Genomic DNA, 24,118 nt, shown 5'->3' with positions numbered 1-24,118 from the left:
TATATATAGAACTTCCAAGAATTTGAGTAGCGTGTTGTCAATAATGGGTAGAATTGGTGAATGTTACACGTGTGTAAAGTGATCACTTTTGACGGTCTTCAGCCCTGTAAATGCCCAGACTTCCATATTTTTCTTCGTCTATGAAGAGATGTCAAAAAATAATATGAAAATGACTCCTATAATTGGAGATAATCCAGATTTTGTGGACAAGTATTTGGATACACTCAAAATGTTGTAATTTGATGTTTATCCAATTCTTGAAATAATGTAAAAATATACTACAATATTTATATGTTTGTAATTGTTTTTAGTTATTTATTTTAAACAAAAAAATTCAGTGGAAAATCATGAAAAATTATGTTGCATTGTATTTTTTGCGTGTGTGATTGATTGTAATTGTATTTCATTAATTTCTTTTCCCTTCCTTTTGCAGTGGGTTGTCTCATGCCAGTTACAGAGAAGTTTGCAGTCCTCCCTACCAACGTCAAGTATCCTTTCTTTGACGTCATGGCCAGTCCTGCTTATCAGATTGTCTATCTTCTTCAAATGTACTCCAAGACGGCTGTAGTACTCTTGGATGGAGTATTAGATACCATAATGCCTGCCTTCATCGCTCAAGCTCGTAAGATATTGCTCGAAGCATTTTTAGTAGTAAGATTTCTAAAACGAAAAACGAAAAAAAAAATGCAGTGGATGTCACACATTCTCCAAATGAGGGAAAACGCATTTCAGTATAATTCAAACATAATTATTAATACGATTTAAACTTCGAAAAAGTACAGTGTGATTCAATAAATCTAGGAACTAGTTTAAGGATAAAAAGCCAATTAAAAAAGGTTCATATATTTATTTAAAATGTGCTTATTTTTTCAGTTATAGCAATTAAAAATATTTTAGTGACTTTCGCTCAAAAATACTTTCGCCTAAGCGAAAGCTTGCAGTGCAAGTCCTGGCTTCAACCCTAATGTACGGAAGTCAAGCATGGAATTGGCAAAATAAGGTTGAAAATATGCTGAATGTAGTGGAAATGTGACCTCTCAGACGAATGCATTGAATTGATTATAATTCATACAATTTTGATTTTTTGTATTATTTTATATAAAATCATTTTATATATTTTTTTTCTCTGTAACATTGACTAATTTGATCAATTTTTCATCACAGATTTGATCGAAACTGTAAATTTATTACAACATTGAAAAAAATATCAATTACGTCAATGACTTTTTGCGAGCTCAGAACGGTTTTATATAATGATAATAAAAAAAATGGATTAACTTCATATTTAAAGAAAAAGGTAGGAAATATTTTTTTCACAAAATCACTTTTGACAAACGAGTGATAAAAGTATAAATTAATTCTGTATTTAGCGTTGTAAAAATCATAAATATTATTTTTATATATTTTTCACTTTTTTAAATTAAATGGAAAAAAAATATCATTTAAGCACACATTCACGATCCTGTAAACAGTTCAAAAGATTTTTCGCCAAATTAACCATTAGAGATATTTTTTATCAAAAGGCTCGACATACTTGTCGACAAATTTCATTTAATTCAGAAATGTAGCACATGAAAAAATGTCATGTAAATATTGCTTGACGAAATCAAAAACCCTTTAGGAAGGACGTAAGGCTTTCACTCTTCATCCTTTTTGTTGAGTGTGTAAATCCTAGAACAGGAACACATTTAACCCTTGTTCAGTTCACTAAAGCACTAAATGGATTCCTAGAATTGTGTCGAGTGGAATATCTCTTGTCTTGTCATTTGAATATAAATACGAATTTAATAATAAATTTCCTTATTTGGCATGTTTTTTTTTTCGAAAGCTTTAAAAAATATATTTGTTTAAATATTTTTGGATGTGTTGTGTTTAAATGTATTTTTTTATGTTTTCATTACGAAGGTATTTGTATGTGTTCTGTTTTTTTATTTTATTTTGCTACTTTACATTTTATCATCAGTTTTGTAAAAAAAAAAAGTTTTTTAAGAGCAAATTTTGAAATTATTTTTTTTAAACCGTTAAATTTTATGGTATGACATGATAATTTAAATTGATTAAAAAAACTTCTTCATGACCTAGTTTCTAGATTTCAAGATGTCCTCATAAACAGGTGAAAATACGCCCATCTAGACGATTGGTAAACGTTAGCTTATTTGATGAAATTTTTGTTCATTTTTTGACAAAATTGTGTATAAATTTTATCAATAACACGTGAAATCATCATTTTATTAGCAGACGTAAACATTTCCCTAATCAAAAAAAAAAATTTTCAGAAAAAAATATAATGGGTTGATCACCTCGAAGGAAATTAAAAGTCTCAAATTTATCGATAAAATTAATACGATTAAATGAATGAAGATCGAAAAATTTATTAAACATTTTCCTTAATTTCTGTTGATTATTGATTTTGATATTGATATTTGATATTGTTTTATTTCTCCTGTCTCTGTCTTCTACATCCTTTTTTAATTATTACAATGAATTTTGTTTCTAAAAGCCAAACTAACTCGCAAACAAATGGTAGTTTTTGTATTAAAATTACAGTGTGTCAAGATGGTGCGTGATGATGACCGAAAAGTGTGTAACATCTCTAAAAAAATCTCACCAGTTTAAAAGTTATTTTAACAGTTTATAACCTTTGCTCGCTTTTAAAGTTCTCCATGCATTAAAAGTTCAAACTCAAAGGTTGCTGATGACAACTGCGAATTGTCGGCGTTTGCTGTTCGACACTACAAAAATGATTTGAAATTCTAAATGAAAGCCAGTTTCCAACCACCCGTTCCAAGAATAACAAATCAGCGGACATTTCCTTTTCTGAAGTGTTGGGATGCTGTCAGCATTACCATATTGAATTTTGAAGTTAGTCTGGAGTTATTTTGGGTATTTTTAAACAATTAGTTAAAATTATAATAAATTATTCTTTGTTCTTTCACAACATTTTTGGGTAGGTCCAAAACCATGTTTATGAATATGGGTTTCACCACTTAGAAGTTATTTTTACATAAGTTTACATCATTAATTAAATCTCTGCTAAATAAAAGCTTTCTCAAACTATAACTATAGATGGCTGCCGTGAAATCAAACACAAAGCATCATGAGGTATAGGATATATATTATGAGTTTCAGAAAATTCAGTAGAGTGGTTGTCAATCATGGGTAGAATGGTGAATGTTACACGCGTGTAAAAAAAAACATTTAATAATCTTATGAAAGGTTATAAGTTCAGACTTGCATATGTTTCTTCGTCTATGTTTAGATGTCAAAAATGAATTATTCTTTAAATATATATTATCCGTAAGGTAAAAAGTCAAAGTGAAGAAGAAGAAAAAGTCAGCATATGATTGAATAAATGTATATGTATATTTAAAAAAAATCACAATCTAAACCTTATTGGTAACAAATTATTCATAGGGCACTGCATCTTATTGACGTAGTGTTGTTTTGATGGCTACTTACACGAAGGTTAGGTTGCCAATCTTGTGCTTTAGGTAACAATCCAGTATAATATTTAATTAATTTGAAAATGAAAAACCAGTAATAATTATTTTAACCCCCCTAGGAATCAAATTCTAAGACTCCAGCACCAAAGGTAAATGAGCTAACCATAACACCACAGAGGCGTATAATAAATATTCTAACATAATTTGTTTAAAAAGATGCTGGTTTTAATCAGAAATCTAGTTTGTTTCGATATTGCATTGTAACAATCTTCGACAATTTAGTCTTAATTTTCTGTGGGTTATATTGAATAATTACATTTCAATAGACTTATAGTTTTTAATCAACTGTAACCACGTTCAATTAATATGCATTCACGTTCAATTGTTTTCATCAAAACTGCGTTATCGAAACAAAAATTCTATCAGACTCACGATTCAAATTTAATTTGAGTGTCGCATCATGCTCGATGGTTTGGTTTATTAAACCCCATGGAATTCGGATTGTCTTTTTATGCAAAAAAAACTTGGCAATAAAATTCTCGCTTAAATGAATTTATTACCAACTAAACACGTTTTTAATTTTTTCGGATATATAATGTTTCCAACTTTTGTTTGTACTTTTTAATAAAAATATCTCTTCTTCCTGGCTCTATCCCAAAGTCTTTGGAGACTGTTGGGATCAGCTGTACTTGTCCTCAGGTTGAAAGTCATGTCTTACCCTCTATCATGGACAACATCACCTAGACCGTGTCTTCGTATCGCGCTTTATTTTTACAGCATCCACGAATTCTTTGGTCTTCCTCTAGATACCTTTCGAGGAAGATCCATTGCGATCATACGTTTGTGTTAAATGATATATTTCCACTACCGTCTCCAATAAATCGATTTATTAACAGAAAAAATACTTTGAACGGTATAATTATTTCTATATTATATTTACTAGTAAGTTAAATTTAACATCACATTTTAGACCTGAAAGTTCATAAAGTTTTCTACTATCGAAGAGACATACAGTCTTTAAAGTTCTCTCAATTTAAGACTTTTGAATCTTGTTTTTTTTAATTTAATTCAATTAATTTTGTTGACTAATTTCAATAAATATTATTTAATACTGATTTGATTTTTAAAATCAAGATACTTCTGATATATTAATAAAGCAGATGTATTAAAAAATCGTGGATTCTAGTGTTATTTTTCTTTTCAAATATATAAAAATAGATGTTTGAAAAATAATAATAAAAATCTAAAACTTTTATTGACTGGTTTTCGTGGTGTTAATCGCATAGGTTTTTTTTCAGTTGGTCAACTGGACATATTGACATTCAACCTGGAAAATATTCAAATGCTGGCGGAGCGGCATGCTGAAAAACAAAAGGCCTTGTGGAAAAATGAACGAGACCCAAACAGAATATTAAACGCGGTGCAGTTCAGCATGGGGACAGTGATCAAGGGGAAGTTGGGGGAGTACATCAACCATCATATTAGTATCGTTAGGTATTCCTGCTTCTCAGTCCGACCACGTACGCGGGATGTTGGCATTAAAGAAAAATGTTTGCTCTAAAAGCAAGCGAACGTGCTTTAGAAGTTGTGTACATTTTTTATAATACATCGTATTTTTATGTCAACGCTCTGCGCGTATATCAAATCAGCTAGATCAACATTGTCATTTCGTCATAGCAATTGAAGCTTACAAAGTCGTTTAAAGGCAAAACTGATGATGACAATATTTTTGTTCGCTTATAACACTGTTGGTTCAAACATTAAATAGATTTGGTGATTAACTAAATAAAATAATAACTTTACAACGTTTTGAGTGTGTCCAAATACTTGTTCACAAAATCTGGATTATCTCCAATTACGTGAGTTACTTTTTTACATCTCACTAATATCTCTAGTGAAGTTCTAGTGATTCAAGAACACGGTTACTAAATTGGTTCATATACTTATATAGAACTTTAATTAATTTAAAAATTAAGATTTAAGAACTCCATTTAAGGGAGGTAAATATCTACATATATTATTTTTGTCATTCTATTCAATGTTATTACTTATCTGATAGTCATTAGATTTACTGTACAGCAATGTACTGATATAATGTACCGTACCAACCTTTGCGTACTATTTCATTAAATAATTTTGGTTATATAATTTTTTGACATCTCATCAAAGATGAAGAAGAATATGGAAGTCTGGGCATTTACAATAGATGTCTCTAGTGAAGTTCTAATGATTCAAGAACAAGGTTTCTAAATTGGTTCAAATATATAGAACTTCCAAGAATTTGAGTAGTGTGGTTGTCAATAATGGGTAGAATTGGTGAATGTAACACGTGTGTAAAGTGATCTCTTAAACCAGCCTATGACTGTCGTCAGCCCCGTAAATGCCCAGACGTCAATATTCTTCTTTATCTTTGATGAGATGTCAAATATTATGAAAATAATAACTTATTACAAATAAATCATTAATCAATTCGTATTTTGAACTCAACAATTTCAAGCTTATCTCCTCAAACTGTGTACAAAGTTTTTTGCGTATTGCGTATTTCTGGCTATAAATATTATTTATTTGATAATTTCACTTCAGACACTTATGTGAGCTAAAAAGAAATACAGAACAAGAAAAAATAACGCGTATAATTCCAATCAGAAAAAGTAACAGTTACCCATTCGTCACGTTTCTATGGTACAAAGAGTATGGAAAAATCGTTAGGGTTTAATTTTCATTGGTTGACATTAAATTAATCCATCATAGATGGAATATTGAATTTTTCATTAATATTTTGCTTTGTTAATACACGTATATATTTTTTTTTCAAAAATGTTAATAATATTAATACACTCACCGAGATTTGTATGTCTACCGGTTTTGAGGCGTAGCCGTCTCTTCGTCAGGAGAATCACTACCACAGCATGCAAACAATACTCTCCTTTACTACTAAAACTTAGTGCCATGGTAGTGAAGGGTTGTATTATTCGCATGCTGTGGTAGTGATTGTCCTGACGAAGAGACGAGTACGTCTCGAAACCGGTAGACATAAAAATCTCGGTTAGTGGTTATATACTAATATTATTAACGTTTTTGTTAAAGAATAATATTTATATAAACTTGTATTAACAAAGCAAAATATAAATACAAAATTGAATTTTCTTAAAATTGAGTGGTTTTATACTAATATTGTTAACGTTTTTGTAAAAAAATAAATATGTAAAAATGACTCACCACGAAGTGAATGCTTTAAATATTAATAATATTGAGAATATTAAATAAATAAATAAAATGTGACAGTTGTTTCGATGTACTCAACATCATTATCGTTTATTTGTTATTGTAAAACTTATTTTTGTTGTGTTTTTGGAACATTTAAAAATAAGGAGGATAAAAGTGGTGTGACTTTTCATTACAACACATCAATTTCCAATCCTTTAATGTCTGAATAAACTATTGACAAATGTAAGTTATTGCAATTTCGCTAATGTTTTATTATGATATTAAATACATCGAAACATGTGTGACGTTAAATTTATAAATATTTAGCGGTATTAACAAATTATGAGTTAAACATGAAATATACAGATATTACCACAAAGTAACTGCAAATTTTTCTTTCCATATGGGATAAAAATTAAAATCTTGAAAACTTTGTAAACGCTAACATTTATTTTTATTTTGTTAACTACACTCGTTTTAAGAAAAATTAACAAATTTAATTTTTAAGTTGTTAAATCGTTTTCAGAAAAATTAACAAATTTGAAAGTAAATATAATTTTTAAATGATTTTTTTTTCATTGACAGTTACATCGCAAAAATTGCAGATGCTTTTAGTTTTGCTGCCGCTATTCAATTTATGTTGAGTGGATTGGTCATCTGTCTCATTGGTATTCAAATCCTTTCGGTAAGTTAAACATAATTGAATTTTTGACTGATTTTATTTTTGTTCAAAAACGAAATTTTAAAAATTTTCTAATTGTGTTGTAATATATCATTAAAACAATTATAAGCAGTCTAAAATTATTGACGTAGAACTAAATTATTTAGAAAGATGAAAAATGATTTACCATGAAAAATAAAATCATAAAATTCAGTACGCGTAATAAAAAACATATTTACATTATGCGTACTAAATTTTACCTATGTTTTGTGATCTCTGTACATATAATAATTTACATTGCTTTGATAAAAAATACACTTTTTATAAAATAAAAATCAAATAAGGTAAATTACATATTTTTTAAAATCTTATTATTTATATCAGCTATTTTTCTGTAATACGTTATATAAAAATCATTTTCGTGGTTGAAAAAAGTGTATTTATACTCTTATTATAATTAAGAAAAAGTATTCATCAGGCAAAATAAAAAATAAAAATCGTTGCCTCGTTCGATGTTTATTTTCAAACATAAATGAACACTTTTTGTTACGAGGAGATTCAACGTAAACAGTTTTTATTAAGCAGTAAAAAAACACAAACATCGCTTTATGTGGGATTCCATCATCATTTTCTTAGTATTTCTATTTTTTTCTATTGCGAAGTATTCATTAACCTTGGCAAAAATATATATAAAAGTGATGAAAAATTATACACTTTTATTTCAATTATCGTCTTTGTTTTGTTATTATCATCACATTTAAGGTGATGTGATGAAAATATAGGATGTATGGCGTCGAGTAGATGCTTATACGTATTAACTGTTATGTATTAAGGTGATGGAGGATCAACAATTACTCGCTAGTAATTTTACTTTGGTTTATTATAATTTTTTGTCCGCCTCCGTAGTGTAATGGTCAGCACGCTCGGCTACCGTTCTGGAGGTCCCGGGTTCGATTCCCAGGGGGAGGGGGTTAAATAAATATAAGTGATTTTTTCACTGTAATATTTATTCAATATTACCCTGGACTGGTACCTGAAGCGGAGGGCTGATCACCTTTCCTTCATGTGTAAACGATCAAGATAACACTGAGTTTATATGAAGCAGTGCCCTATGCACCATTGGGGTGCGGATAAGGGTTTTTATTATATTACTTGGTAGCTCTAAGTAAGTTTCTGGTTTCTGGTTTCTAGGAGAGACAAATCTAGAATGCCCTTAGCAGACTATGCGGGTATCTACGCGATTCCGGCTGATGTTATTTTCATCAGTGTGTCATCAATTTACCCAATTTCTTTACATTAATAAACGCATTTATCGGTAAAAATATTAAAAACAACTTTGTTTCCAAAAGTGGATGATTATTGATTTAATACACATACTATCTGTTCCCTTGCATTGCTGTGGTTTAGTCCTGTTAAATGGAAAATTAATCAAATGGATAGTACATATTTCAAATATGTTTGATTTCACATTGCTAATAAAGAAGTGAAAATATTTCAAATTTATTTAACAGCACGCAATCGAAAACAATAAAAATTGATTGCTGCTGTCGAGAAAAACCCTGTCCAACGTGAGAAATGTTTAGTTTTCTGTGAGTTGCCGCAACTTTAAACAGTTGGCGCTGCCATTGTCAAAAAAAATGATTTTTCACGTCAAAAGTAAAGACACTTTTCACAGGTAGTCAAACGTTACGTGGATATATGGATGTAATATTGTATCAAAATTTAAAAGGATGTTGAAGATTTTAATCTAACGAATATTTGCATTTTTATTAATATTATTTATTGATTCGGTATTAACATTGTGGAATGACATGTTGATTACTTAAAAAATAATTAACACTAGTATTATACCAATGATTAAAGAAAACACTTCGTTTTTTACCTCTTGAGTTTTATTATAGACTACATGTTTCAGAAGTTAAACTTCCATCATTCAGGTCTGTATAATAACTAAAATATAAAATATAAAATTTTTCTATAAATAAGGAGAGGGGAAAGTAAGGGGAAGGGGTTAGTCAAGGAACGGAGTTTGAAAACAAAGGAAAAATGGAAAGCAATCGCGAAGAATTTTGAAACAATATATTATTTAATAAATTATTATTAGAATTCAGCATTTTTTGTATTAAAACGAAGTGTTTTCTTTAATCATTGTAACATGTCTTACCACAAAGTTAATGCCGAAACAATAAATAAAGTATTATACCACATAACCACAATACCACAGATGTTTTCAAAACTAGTCGTGTGTAATAAAATAAAACTCATTCGATGGTATTAAACAAGATTTTATTCGTACGAGATAAAAATGTGAAGATATCAACCAAACAGAAAATATTTCAAAGGAGGCATAAATATTTTCAACAACAAAAAATATTAACGCCTTTGTTTTGGATTAGCTGTTCAGCACTTTGCCATAGAAAATCTATCCAGCATATTTTAAACTACCGCACAAAGTGACAAAGCTTTTATTTAATGTCTACTTGAATCCAGCATACTGCATTTCTAGTGGAGTTCCAAGGATGCATGAGTGCTTTTTCTTTCATCCAATTTATATTTTGATCATTTTCTCTCACATACATGTTTGCATGATGTCACATGCAACTCACCGTGTACTAAAAGACGCGAATGAAATGCATCCATATTAAATAATGTGTTTTATTTATTGTTTTGGCATTAACTTTGTGGTAAGACATGTTAAATGATTAAGGAAACACTTGTTTTTATACCACTTGAGTTTATTAGTGACTACTTGTTGCGGAAGCCAAACTTCCATCGTCAGGATATTATTATTATTATGGTTTCTAGTTGAATACCACTTTAATTTATCAGAAGGGAAGCAAGATGAAAGCGGATTACTTTTAACACAAATTTATTTAGTTCTATCAAATTACAATCAAGAAAATACTTAAGAATAATCGCGTGATTCTAATATGAGAACAGTTGAAGTACGTGTCGATCTGAGGACGGGCGGCGACGAAGTGTGGCGGGCTCGCTCGTTCCGTTCGTTGCTGGTCTCGTGTAGGTAGCTCGCTATGTCACTCGATTTGAGTTGCCATAGCCGATGTGTGGGTTGCCATAGTCGATGTGCATTATATGTGTGGGTTGTCACATTATTATCATTATTATTATCAGTTATTATTCAGACCTGACGATGGAAGTTTAGCTTCCGAAACTAGTAGTCATCAATAAACTCAAGTGGTATAAAAACGAGTGTTACCTTAATCATTTTAAATAATGTGCATATAAATTTTTCATATCTCAACATATATGAAGGAGAATATGGAAGTCTGGGTATTTACAGGGCTTTTAACCTATGACAGGATTGTTTTCTGGCATTTCTTCATGTTTTCTAACGTTTTTCTGTATTCGCATATAATCCGGAGTTTGGATCTTGCATACAAATAAAAGGGTCTCTGTTTAATAAAAGCTTTCCTTAATACAACATAGATATCTGTTGTGAACTAATAATGTGAAATGAGATTGATCAATTTTTTTTTGACATCTCATCAAAGATGAAGAAGACTATGGATGTCTGGGCATTTACGGGGCTGACGACCGTCATAGGCTAGTTTAAGTGATCACTTTACAAACGCGTAACATTCACCAATTCTACCCATTATTGACAACCACACTACTCAAATTCTTGGAAGTTCTGTATATATGAACCAATTTAGAAACCTTGTTCTTGAATCACTAGAACTTCACTAGAGACATCTATTCGTGAGATGTAAAGAAGCTTTTTACTAAGCAGAAAGTATTTTATTAGCATGTGAGGTTCAAATCCTGGATATCAATCACACACATGAGAAACGTCAGAAAATACTATTTTCATTTTTATTATTTAAGCTTGTTATTTGACCAGATAATTTATTTACAACATTTTGAGTGTGTCCAAATACTAGTTCACAAAATCTGGATTATCTCCAATTACAGGAGTTATTTTCATATTATTTAAAAAAAAAATAATAATAATATGAGATTGATCAATATATATATAAGTTCCGAAAATTGGAGTAATGCTGTAGTCAATCATGGGTAGAATGGTTAATGTTACAGATTGTATAAAGTGATCACTTAAGCTTATCAGTGACAGGTCGTAAGTTATATAAATGTCCGAACTTAAGATTCTTCTTCATCTATGTTTAGATTTCGTTAAAAATGCTGCAAATAACTCCAGGATCTATAAAATCCTGAATTCGTGAAAAAAAAATTAAACGTACTCATAGTATTCTTTGTACAAACATTAATGTAAGGTTTTAACTGAAATATGCTGATTTTTTTTAATTAAATTCTTTGAATATGTGTATTTTTTTTAGATAGAAGAACCTCTGGCTCATCCCCTTCAGTTACTTTGGATGCTGTTTTATTTCACCTGTATGATGTCTGAAGTATTTATGTTGTGTTGGTTTGGAGATAAAGTTATTGAGAAAGTAAGTAAAAATATTTTATATTTAAGTATATAAAAATATTTTATATCTATATTAAAAAAAGGAAAATTTAAATAAAAATAGATAGATGTTTCCACAAAGTGTCTGCCGAATCAATAAATGAAAAGATTCCTATTTACAAACGAATAATAAAAAGTCAATGTTCTTTCGCTTTAAACTACATCAATTTTATGGTACGTTATCCGAATAGAGACTCGAGAAAAAATACATTCTTGTGAATATTTCATTGGGAACTCGACTCAGCAATCCCCATTTCCTTCCAAAAATTGATTCACGCTTCTAAGTGCTTGATTGAAAATTAAATATAGCTATTACGTTCATATTTCATGTGAAACAGCCTTTTCGGGTAGTTTCGAAAATATAATATGTAAGTAATTTTCTACGTAGTACGAAAGCTTTTGCTTAAGTGCTCGCACGCACGAACCATCCGTCTTGCCGACGACTAACAACGACTTTTTATTTCTGGCGCAGACTAAATCGTTCAATTACGTATTGACGTATTAACTGTTAAAACGTTATTGTATTGGTTGTATTTAACAGTCTCAGTTAACATATTAATTTCAAAAATATTTTACCAACCTATAATTGTCCGCCTCCGTAATGTAATGGTCAGCACGCTCGGCTACCGTACTGGAGGTCCCGGGTTCGATTCCCAGAGGGGTTATATAAATATAAGTGATTTTTCTCTCTAATATTTATTCAAAATTACCCTGGACTGGTACCGGAAGCGGAGGGCTGATCACCTTGCGTTTATGTGTTAACGATCAAGATAACACTTTGTTTATATGATGCAGTGCCCTATGCACCATAGGGGTGCGGATAAGGGTTTGAATGAAATGAATGAAAAAATGATAATTTTTTCTCATAAAAATGATAGCGATGCATTTTATAATACAGTGTAATGCACATTGAAAATAAACAGCTACATATGGCACTTTAAATGAAAACATCATTTTCTCGAATGCTTTTAGCAGATACTTTGTGGCACATTTTAAAACACTTTATAAAATAAAACCAGAACATTATTTTTAACTAATTTTATTTTTGGTACTTTTCTCCAACCGGACATATATCTGTTATTGAAGATGACAAGGTTTTTGTAGAAACTGGTTGAAGTAAAGTAACAAAAATAATAGTTGTTAAAAAACAAAGTTCTAGCTATATTTTATAAAATATCATTTGATCGGAAGACTCGTGTAGACCTTGCTCACAGAAAATATAACGACTTAACATTTCAAAAAAAGTTAGTAAAAACATTAAATAATTTGAATCTACTCATTGATTGATTGATTTCTACTCATTTTTCTTCTAACCATTACCTCTGCTAAATAGTGCATAAGGCACTGCATCGTATCGACGCAGTGTAATATTGATTGTTTATTATTTAATGGCAAGATGATCAGCCCTACGCTTCAGTTACCAGTCCAGATTAATAGAAAATAAAAAAATATTCCAAAATTATTTTAATATATTTTTTAAAAGCCCCCGGGAATCAAACCTAGGGCATCCAGCATGGTGGCCAAACGCGCTAACTGTGGATGAAATTGGGTTCCATATGGTTATATGGTTTATTTAATATTTCTATATGTAGCTATTAGAAACAAAGACAAAAAAAAGAGCAAATAAGGAAAAAAAAACCGAACAAGGAAAAGTAAATAAAACATTTCAAGTATTTTACTTCAAATATGATTTAAAAAAGAATTAAAAAAACTTGTTTAATTTAAAGAAAAAAAAGCACCAATACAAGTCACATCATATAAACCAGTTATCATCTAAAAATTTAAAAAAAAATACCGTTTCTTGTCATGAGCTATTAAATTCGCCAACCAAAATATTTGCCGTCATGAATTCGATCGTACTCGCTGGGATTAAAACAAGTTAATTTTTTTACGATAAGTAGTTTTAAAATGGTAATCGTGGAGAGAGTTTTAATACTAAACGGTAAAGTTTAGGTAAAGGATATCGGACAGAAGAGTATCGAGTCTAACTTTTAATTGGATATCTTAACACTTGGCCTCTATAGAATCCCTTCATACTGGAACTTTGTCCATTTGGATACTATGAACTTACCGTAGAAATGATAAAGGAATTAAATATTATTTATTGCGTAACACATCGCATTCTACCAGCAAAGCTGTGAATCTGTACGCATACCTTACGATTTAAATTGAATCATATATGTATCAAACACATACGTATAAAAAGACATTAATAGTCATTTTTTCAGTTAATTAATGATGATGTTACTTTGTTGGTAAGACATATAAGAGATTTTTTCGACAGGGTAGGAAATTGAATCGTCTACCTTAGACTTGAAAACCGCAATATTAACACGCGATTACAAATCAAATCAAGTCAAATTGGTACATTTATTTATAATATCAATATTTCCAATTGTTGTCAACATTTTACTTTTCATTATTTAATGGTACATACATTGTAATAGTATAACTATAACGAGCTTTCGCGTACGTAAAAATAATATCATTTAACAAATTCTTAATTTTAATAATAATTCCTAAAGTTTTTCTTCCCTGCTGTAAAAATAAAAAAAAATTCAAAAAGTTATTTCTACAAACCGAACACCTTAAATTAAAAAATATATCATATTGCATTTCGATTAAAACATGTCCTGCGCGTGGTGCAGTTGGGTAGACACTGACTGAAAATCGGGAAATTTCATATTACCGATTCCAGCAGTCCCTAAATTACTTACGTTTTCGCCACCCTGGGACACTAATGGAACAGCAAAGTTTAAATTACCATAACAATACAGCGCTGATTCTTAATTATTGATAAACGACGCTGTTCTGACCGCGCTAAGTGAGAAGAACATTAGAGATATGGATTTTCGTAATCAAAGATAATTGAAGTCAAAAGACAACATTCTCATGTGATTGCATTTTGAGATAACCATTACAATTATTATGCTTTTTTTGAAATTTGGTATTGACTTTGTTGAGTGACATGTTGATAATTTTCAAAATTAAACACTTGTATCATCACACTTTTCGAATTTTATTTCTTTTGGAAAACAACAGATGTTTTCATCAAAAAGTGATTACTATCAAGAGGTATATGGTATACAAGTATAGAGGTGGGTGGAATAATATTAAGAGGAGGGGTTTTAGGGGCGGGACTTTGTTTAATGGGAATATAGACAAAAATGGTGATATATTTTGGAAAAACAAATTATTAATAAATGTTTTATCAGAAATCAATTTTCGTTAGCAATTTTTTTCTGTTTTATCTAATTTACAAGTGAATATGAACAATTCATAAAATTTAGAAACACATTTAATAAAAATATTGTTTGAATTAAATTGAATTGAAAATTGATGAAATAAAATTCAATAAGGGGTTATAAAAGTATTTAATATTTAAAATAATAAAGTACTACAATTGTCCCTTAATGGCGTACTTGTTTAAATTGACTCAAAATTGTTTGTTGGAGCAGGCAACTTCAGCAAAAAGTACATGTGTAGATGTATTTCACATCAAATTATCAGAGATGGGTGATATTCTTTTTAGACGATATGTCGACAGTTGAACTAAGTGTGCATTATAAAAGGTAAAAAAAATACTGTCATTCTTTCTCAATATGGTTTTCCTAATCATATATTCATCATTTTCTTGGTGGTGATAAAAATGAATACAAAAATATTGATTTTAACCCGATTTTCTCGCTTTCCAGAGCAATCATCTGCAAAGGGCTGCTTTCAATGGGAATTGGATGGATTTTTCAGAGGACGTCAAAAGAAGCCTTAAAATTTTTATGGAAAGATCAAGGAGACCTTTGAGACTTACAGCTGGAAAAATATTTATTCTATCTCTGGATACTTTTACAAACGTGAGTAACATAAAACTATACATAATATTATATACATTTTAAATTAAACTTTTGAATACCACATTAATTCGACTAAATCCGTTATAAGGATTTTGCTTTTACCTTTCACAAGATTCGTTACATTTATATTAAACGACGTAAAAAAAAGACATTTTATTCAATAAATTCCGACACGAAAAAAGATTGAATTGAATTCCATTACCTTTAAGGTTTGTAATAAAATTTGAGGGTTTAAAGATAAACACAAATGAAACATGACAAATATTGTATCGCCCCATTTTCAAGGGTTATGTTTTATTGATATAGACTTTTAAAAACCAGTTTTTTTTAAATTTATTAAAAACCAGTTCATTAAAAAAATCAAGTAAATAACAAACTTTGTTCTTTTTTAATATAAGTAATCACTTGAATTATAATGACACAAATGGATACAAGCAAACATTTAATGAAAAATTTGGATAAAAATATTTTAATTTTAGTTAGTAAAATGAAATACAATTTAACATCAAGATACACATAGAAAATTGTAACCAATCTAAAAAAAACTACCACTTTACCACTTTCTTCAGAGGTAGGCAGAGAATAAAGAATTCCTGAACAATTTCAGCCTCGTCCACATTCACGCATCTCCTCATTTATACCCATTGATTATTTCAAACTCCTCACCTGACCACTTTTGAAATACTTAATCATGCCAATGTTAAGTTTTTTCTCGATGCAAAGATGGCATGCCTATTTTTTAAAACGCTTAAAACGAAATTGTAATTTTTAAAGATTTTTTATTAAAACTCTTAGAATGGTCAGAAATCCATCTTCCTTCGTATAAAAACGTTACATAAATTTCTAGTCTCAAATGAAGACACCTAAAATATATGTATAAATTAATTGTCTGCGTTAAAACATCCACGTAATTTTGTTTTATATATTTTTAACAAAACGTGTATTTATAGATTCTTTTTCTATTTAATATTATGGAAGTTTGAGACAAATAATATCAATAAGAGAACTTTTTCTTTTTGGTTGAACTGTGTATTTTTTTTAAAATATTTATATATTTCAAAGTTTGTTTGACGAATAAGGTAAACTAATTCACTTTCAAGTAGTCAAATTTGAAACTCTGTGGTAAGATTAAGTCCTTTGAAGTGTTTTAATTTTAATGTATCCACAGAAAGTAAGGAACTTCAAAACAATTTGGATTTTATCTCGTCTTTCTAACCGATAATGATTATTCTTAAGTGATTAAAGAAAGAAAGACAAACTTTCGGATTCGATAATATATTCTACTTGGGAATTAAACTTAGCGGATGATTTTAACAGCTTAAGTTTTCCAAAGCGAATACGTTAATTATGATAGCAAATTTTATACATGTATGTGTAAAAGTATATCACAAAGTTATTTATCAAACTCTTTTGTTATATTTTTTTGTGTAAATTGTTGTTCTTCCTAAATATTTATTAAATTAAACCACTTAAAAAAAGGTACCCCATTTCTTTACAAGTTTTTTTGTATTCTTTACAAGTATTTTGTTTCTTTTCAAGATCTTTTGGCACGTTCAATTTATAAATTCGTACAAACAATATTCATTCATTCAAACCCTTATCCGCACCCCAATGGTGCATAGGGCACTGCATCATATAAACGCAGTGTTATCTTGATCGTTTACACATGAAGGAAAGGTGATCAGCCCTCCGCTTCCGTTACCAGTCCAAGGTAATATTGAAGAAATAAAAGAATATACAATATACCAAGTCTAAAATTTTTAGAGTTCTGTCCTTGGGACGTCGAAGGAAAAAGAGGGGGTAGGAGCTGTTTCCCGTTCAATTTAGACTTCACATACGGTGAAAATGATGAGGAAAGCATTGAAATAAGTGTCACAATAGATTTTAAGAGATAGTGGTAAAATTTACATTTAAAGAAATCTGTTTAAAAAATATGTTTTACTATCACACGTAAGTTTCCTGTCACACATAGAAACACGCGCGTTTTCAAATGCAATGTTGAATCGAAATTTATTGGTGAATAACATTGGGATATTTAAATATAAAATCATACAATATAACAAACTTTTTAAATACATTGTCATTTTAAACCTAGCCATTTTTTATGATCCTTATCTGGGCTTTATAGTACATTTATAGGATATTCATTACATTTGAACAATGATATGATGTAACTTAATCGGTTACTATATAAAGAGGAGATTGTCAATAATTTACCTATATTAATTTAGACTCAATCTAATCAAGCCGAAAAAGTTGGTCACTACACCGAAATAGATTTTCAAGAAAAAACGGTATCTTCCAAGTAAAACGTTACTTGAAAATTAATAGTTTACTTAAAACCTGGCCTATTAACGTGGAACAGAAGTTTGCGCTTCGTTACCCCACGTATTTCAATTTCAAAGAGGGTGCGCAGTTAACATGTTCCGGATTATTTATTTTCGTCCAGACACAAATCCCTTCGGGCAAATGGAGACAGTCGGGAATAAGAAGAGTAAATTGTGGTCTTGCTAAACGTAAACCCCACTGCACTTACTTCGGCATTAGAAATCCTCGGCAGAGAAGGACTCGAATTAAGTGACAGGTCAATCGCAATAAATGTCCAACGCCACTACACTAGGACAGAAGTAACAAGTCTGAGAAAATGGACAATGTCTCGTACCCAGAAGAAGACTTTGAAAAATGGTTGTATACTTTCATTACACAATGGGAAATTGTACATTCTAAAAATTTTGTAAAAATAAAACCCAAAATAATACAATTTCATTTAAAAAAAAAATACTAAGTAAATACCACTATTTCTTAAAATCTACTTTGACAATGTAATTTTTTAAATTATAAATGGAAAGGTTTTCCCACAAAGTGACTGCCGAATCAATTAATGAAATTATAATTTCAATATGGTGTTTTGAGATTCATTCAAAGAGTGATCAGGAAAAAGCAAAAAACTCCATATATTTTACTTCTACGTAATTTTTTTAATTAAAAATGGATAGGTTTTACCGCAAAGTGATTGCCGAATAAAGTAATATAATTTAATTTCAATATTATGTTTTGAGATTCATTGAAAGAGTGATCAGGAAAAAGCAAAAAACTTTATATATTTTACTTCTATGCACTTAATGTTCTGGAGGGACTTCCGCAGAGGAAATAATAAATGAATTACATCTTATGACAGTCAAACAACCATACGTTTATATAATTTTTTACATATGCAATTGAGAATCACCAACACAAACCAAAAGACAGCATATTTCTGGAAAATAAAACACTCAACTCAATAGTAACACAATAACACACTGTATGAAAACATATAAAAGTACAAGATCAAAAACACTTTTAAAAAAATCAAACCAGTACAGTATTTGATCAAATAAACTTTGAATATTACGTAATAAAGCTGTGTTACTAACCTAGTTTCATTATCCATATAGTCATTTGATAACGAAACTTAATTTTAAAAAGATATTCTTTATTAGATAACGGAGATAGGTAGATTTGAATTAGATCGTATAATCATGTTATCCACGTGTAATTCATGTTATACACGATTTATAATAGACAAATAACGAAATAAACTAGTCATTTAAAATGAACCTTCGGTACGAGAAGGCCTAGCAAGGACACAAGTACATTTATAATTGTAAATATGCGTTTTATTAAAAAAAAAAAAAGAAATTAAAAAAATTATTAAAAACCAACAAATTATATTGAAATTTAAATGCTAAAATTTTCAAACACATTCTTATACGGTATTTCAAAATGGTGCAAAATTCATTGAAACACGTGTCAAATAGATTTAAAGAAGAAATGGTATTTACCAAATAAAACTTCAACTAAACAGATATTACCACAATGTGATATAACTCAAATGAAAAAATATTACCACAAAGCGACTGCCAAATCAACTAATGAATTTATTTATGTATCAATTTTAAATCAAACACAGATTTTTTGAGTCTACTAAGTTGTATTTTATTAACAAAAACACATAAAAAAATTATATTGTGAAAATTGTTTCGCCTTGTTAGGGCATTATCAAACGAATGTCGTTATGAATTTATAAATATTTCGTATAATAAATTCAAAGATAAAATTACTATAAATATGACTCCACTGCATCACTAAAAATATTAAACTCCCTGCTTTAGGTCTGAACCAGGGTCTCTTCAATGTGAAGTCAATAAGGGTATCCAATTTAGCTTAACGGATCGTTATGTCGACCGTTATATCGTTATTTTATATTTATGGAGACCTTTCACAAAAGTGACCAGTTAAACAGTACCAGTGATCAATTATATAATTTACAACACTTTGAGTGTGTCCAAATACTTGTTCACAAAATATGGATTATCTCCAATTACAGGAGTTATTTTCGTATTATTTTTTGACATCTCATTTTTCAAAATAATTATAAAAGTTTAATCAATATATCTAGAAGTTTCAAAATTTGAGTAGTGTAATTCTATCATTCCGTCTATCATGGATAAAATTGGTGAATGTTACGCAAAAAATAACATATCTGCATTCGAGTGGAACTTCAAATGCAATTTTTTTTATGTCATCACAATAAAAGTGAAAAATTGTTTATATCTTAATTACAACATTTTGAGTGTTTCCAAATACTTGTTCACAAATATAAGAGTTTCTGCTTAGTAATAAAGCTTCTTTTCATCTCACCAATAGATGTCTCTAGTGAAGTTCTAGTGATTCAAGAATAATGTTTCAAAATTGGTTCATATATATAAAACTTCGAAGGATTTGAGTAGTGTGGTTGTCAATAATGAGTAGAATTGATGAATATTACACGTGTGTAAAGTGATCACTTAAGCCAGCCTATGACGGTCGTTAGCCCCGTAAATGCCCAGACTTCCATATTCTTCTTCATCTTTGATGAGATGTCAAAAAATAGTATGAATTATATAATTCTTCAGTGAGCCATAATATACCGTAATGGGGCTCTTGAAACTACACGTAATTTAAATATCCAGGTTTTTCATTGTAGTTAGCGGCAATAAAGCTTAATTTGTTAGAATTAAAAGCTTGTTAAGCGTATTAAGCTACGAAATATATTAATAAGGTACAAACCAATATCTTAATAATTATTTTGGTAATGTATAACGTCAAACCATAGGAGTGTCACGATTATCTTATTACTTGGTTTTAAATTACACACAAGAATATGTATGTTGCTTATTAAAAGTAACATATGGCCCTACATAATAATTCATAATAAACTTGAGAACGTGTTCATGAAAATTTACTGAACCATGAATTTTGGAATATGGTATGATTCATATTTTAGAAAAAAAACAGCAAAAAATTAATCTGATTACTAAAAAAATATACTGTAAATAATACGATGAGAACGTGAATAATTCGATTTTTTTTCATTTTACATTCTTGAAAACATACGACTGAAATATATCCTCCAGATTTATATTGACTCTTTGAATTATTCATTATTTATTTATTTATTTATTTGTAAATTAAACAGAACAGTTACATAAATACATATACAATAATGAGTAACAAAAAAACAGGTAATTGTAACATTCTTTTTACAAAATTTCACATATGTCGTTGATTGTATGTAAATACCTGGTGGAAGGGCGGGAGAACGGAAAAGGGGAAAATCCATAGATCAAAGCGTCCAAGACAAATTATGTCAAAATTAGGACACACCACGATACAAACATTGTCTTACTTTGTACTATGTACGCAATCGCAGTGCTGACAATGTCGAGAAGAACTATTCAAAATTCTTACATTCATCGTTGACCAGTTTTGATAAACGATAAATATAGGAAACTGGTTTAGAGTTTGTTCTACTCGTGGGATTACGTGTATTACACAAAATTATAAATTGTCCAAATCTTTGTTCACATATCTGGATTTCTCTTAGATATCTCTGCAATGGTGATGAAGAATATGGAAGTCTGAGAATTTACAGGGTGTACAATCTAAGCCTAAACCCCGTAAATACTCAGACTTCCATATTCTTCTTTCTCTTCTATGTTAAGATACCAACATAGATAAAGGCCACAACACGTGTCAGGTTATGGTCCTATAACCCAACATTAACAATTTGAACCACATATTATAACCCATTCTACCACAATTTCATACCTATTCGTAATAATGAGCCGCTTAGGCTCACAGAAATAATACGAAATTAAAGTAATTTTTTGTATCAGAAATATTTATCTTTAAATTTTTAACAATTAAATCTTGAATAAAATAGTAAAAGTCCATGCGTAAATAATAATATTTTATCAATTTAATATCTGTAAAATCTCATACACTATAAACGTATTTGTAAGCTCATATTTTTTACCAAAAACAAAAGTTTTTTCCCAGAAACCAAGCACGCTTGTAGCCTTGATTATTTTGTTTTGCGCAATCGTTGCCAAGACTTTATAAATAATACGACTCATTATTCGTGGCTTTCACGAAAAGTTTCTTTTTCAGCTACTGAAGTGGTCATACAACGCTTTTGCAGTGATACGAAATATGAAGCAGTAAATCATATTAAACAACTTCCTGGTAGAGGGATGAGAAAGACGGGTACACACTACATACAAGATAACTGATGTTATATGGGTCCGTATTCATTACACATTGTTTGGAAGTTAATTAAATTAATAATCGTCTCTTTCTATTGATGTAAAGGCCATTGTTTGGGTATATTAATAATTAAATATATATTAATACCATATCAAATTATCTGTGAAATAAGGTACCACATTCGCTGTAGAGCGATATAAATAAATTATTTGAGTTATTTATTTATTAAAGTTCACTCTATATGAAAATGTTTTGAAGATCTCCAAAACCATTGTATTATGTAAAATATTTCTTAAGTAATATTTAAAATATGAGCGTTCATTGAAATAATTATGATGTTATTACTTTAAATGTATGTTAAGAAATATTTACATATACTTATAATATATTTATAAGATTTCAAATATTTGTCTAAGAGTATAATTATATATTTTGAACAATCTTTTAAAAGGAATGGTTATTACATTGATTGTGAGAAAAATATTCAGGCTTTTGGTTCTTAAGCAAATACATACAGTTAGTATGGAATGAACAATTGCATTCATTTTTATAAGAAAAAAATACTTAGTCCTACGAAATAATATGTATGAATTAAAAAATAATATATTTTAATGCAGAATAACAATAATTGTTAGTATTTGGACTATAATAATTATAAAATAGGAAAAAATGTACAAATATAGGTAGTCATCAGTCTTGAAAGATTTTATTTGATTAGATTCTTACTTTTTAAATATCACTTATTCTCGAAATGAAATGTGACACGTCTTTCGATGGATTCAACATCTTTATCGAATACCATAATCATATTAAATGGATCGAAATATTTATAAAATATTACCGAACTAATTAATGTAAAATAAAATTCACGAATATAAAAAAAACGTTCTAGAATTTATTAATCCCTTTTTTAATAAGTCTGAAAAAACATGAATTAAGCAATCTCTTTTAATTCTTCTTACCCTTCTCCTTACTCGTATTGGCTGCAGTGTGATCTCAATTATTTGTTTTATGAAGGTAAGGTCATGGAAAGAAATCCTGCACTTCAGCTACTAACTAGTACATGGTGATATTAAGTAAATGTTTAAATGAAAATCACTAATATTTATTCTAAACCCCCTGGAAAACGAACTCTATATCTCTAGCACTGTAGTTAAATACGTTAACCTATATACTACAGAAGCGAACACTTCTTCATCCCTTCCAACACACTGAAAATAGAAAGTAAACTTTGAATGGACTGCGAAAATTCTAGGTCATAAGCAAAGTAAGGAATAAATTAACTGCCAACTTTAAAAACGAAATCTATAGTCTCGTAGGTAGTCTGGTTATTAAATTCTGGATAGCGATTTACGCATAAAAGAATATCTCTATTGGGGAAAAAGAGCACTCCATTAGCATATTTTTATGAAATATGTTTTACGACCTAAAAAATGTAATTTGAATAAATCGAATAAACTTTGACATGTTTTACGACTTTGACGAGAATATGTCTAGGGGACGAAAAAAGTTCTTTGAAGACCGAAATAAATAAAAAATAAATAAAATTGAATTAATTCTGTAGCTCGGGGATTGAATTTGTCATCGTACCAATATTTGATGTGAATTCAGAAAAAACTCGGATACACAATAACATATTCAAATGTAGGAAGAATATTAATAATAATATTTTTTTACTATCTACTCATACATACGAAAAAAAATGATGTAAAAAACAATTTTATTTTTATGATGTGCAAATAATATGTTTGAAATATTTCCTTTCGTATTTTTTCCATCAGTTCAGTGACTCTCAGTGCTCTCTTCAGTGCTTTTTATGCGATCTTACTATTTTTATACTTCTTGTTTGATAGGTACCTATTTTTTTTATCACCTTTGATGTGCCTACAGATAAAATTGAATACTTATAAAACCCGGAAAATGTCATCAGTAAGTAATCACG

At 29.4% G+C, this 24,118-nt stretch overlaps 1 protein-coding gene across 1 annotated transcript; it reads left to right on the top strand.

Annotated features, from left to right (window-relative positions):
• Window positions 1-433: 433 nt before the first annotated feature.
• LOC148299474 (odorant receptor Or2-like) lies at window positions 434-22,134 on the top strand (the record flags this gene model as incomplete). Its single annotated transcript, XM_088276043.1, has 6 exons — window positions 434-622; window positions 4,742-4,937; window positions 7,236-7,335; window positions 11,628-11,741; window positions 15,454-15,609; window positions 22,081-22,134. Coding segments are annotated over 6 exons (809 nt in total), but the record flags the coding sequence as incomplete, so codon positions are not given.
• Window positions 22,135-24,118: the final 1,984 nt, after the last annotated feature.

This window comes from Brachycentrus maculatus, unplaced genomic scaffold, assembly GCF_059751285.1.
Source record: "Brachycentrus maculatus isolate JH-2025_06_01 unplaced genomic scaffold, ASM5975128v1 h1tg001128l, whole genome shotgun sequence".
NCBI lineage: Eukaryota > Metazoa > Arthropoda > Insecta > Trichoptera > Brachycentridae > Brachycentrus > Brachycentrus maculatus.
This window is presented reverse-complemented; position numbering and strand designations above follow the sequence as displayed.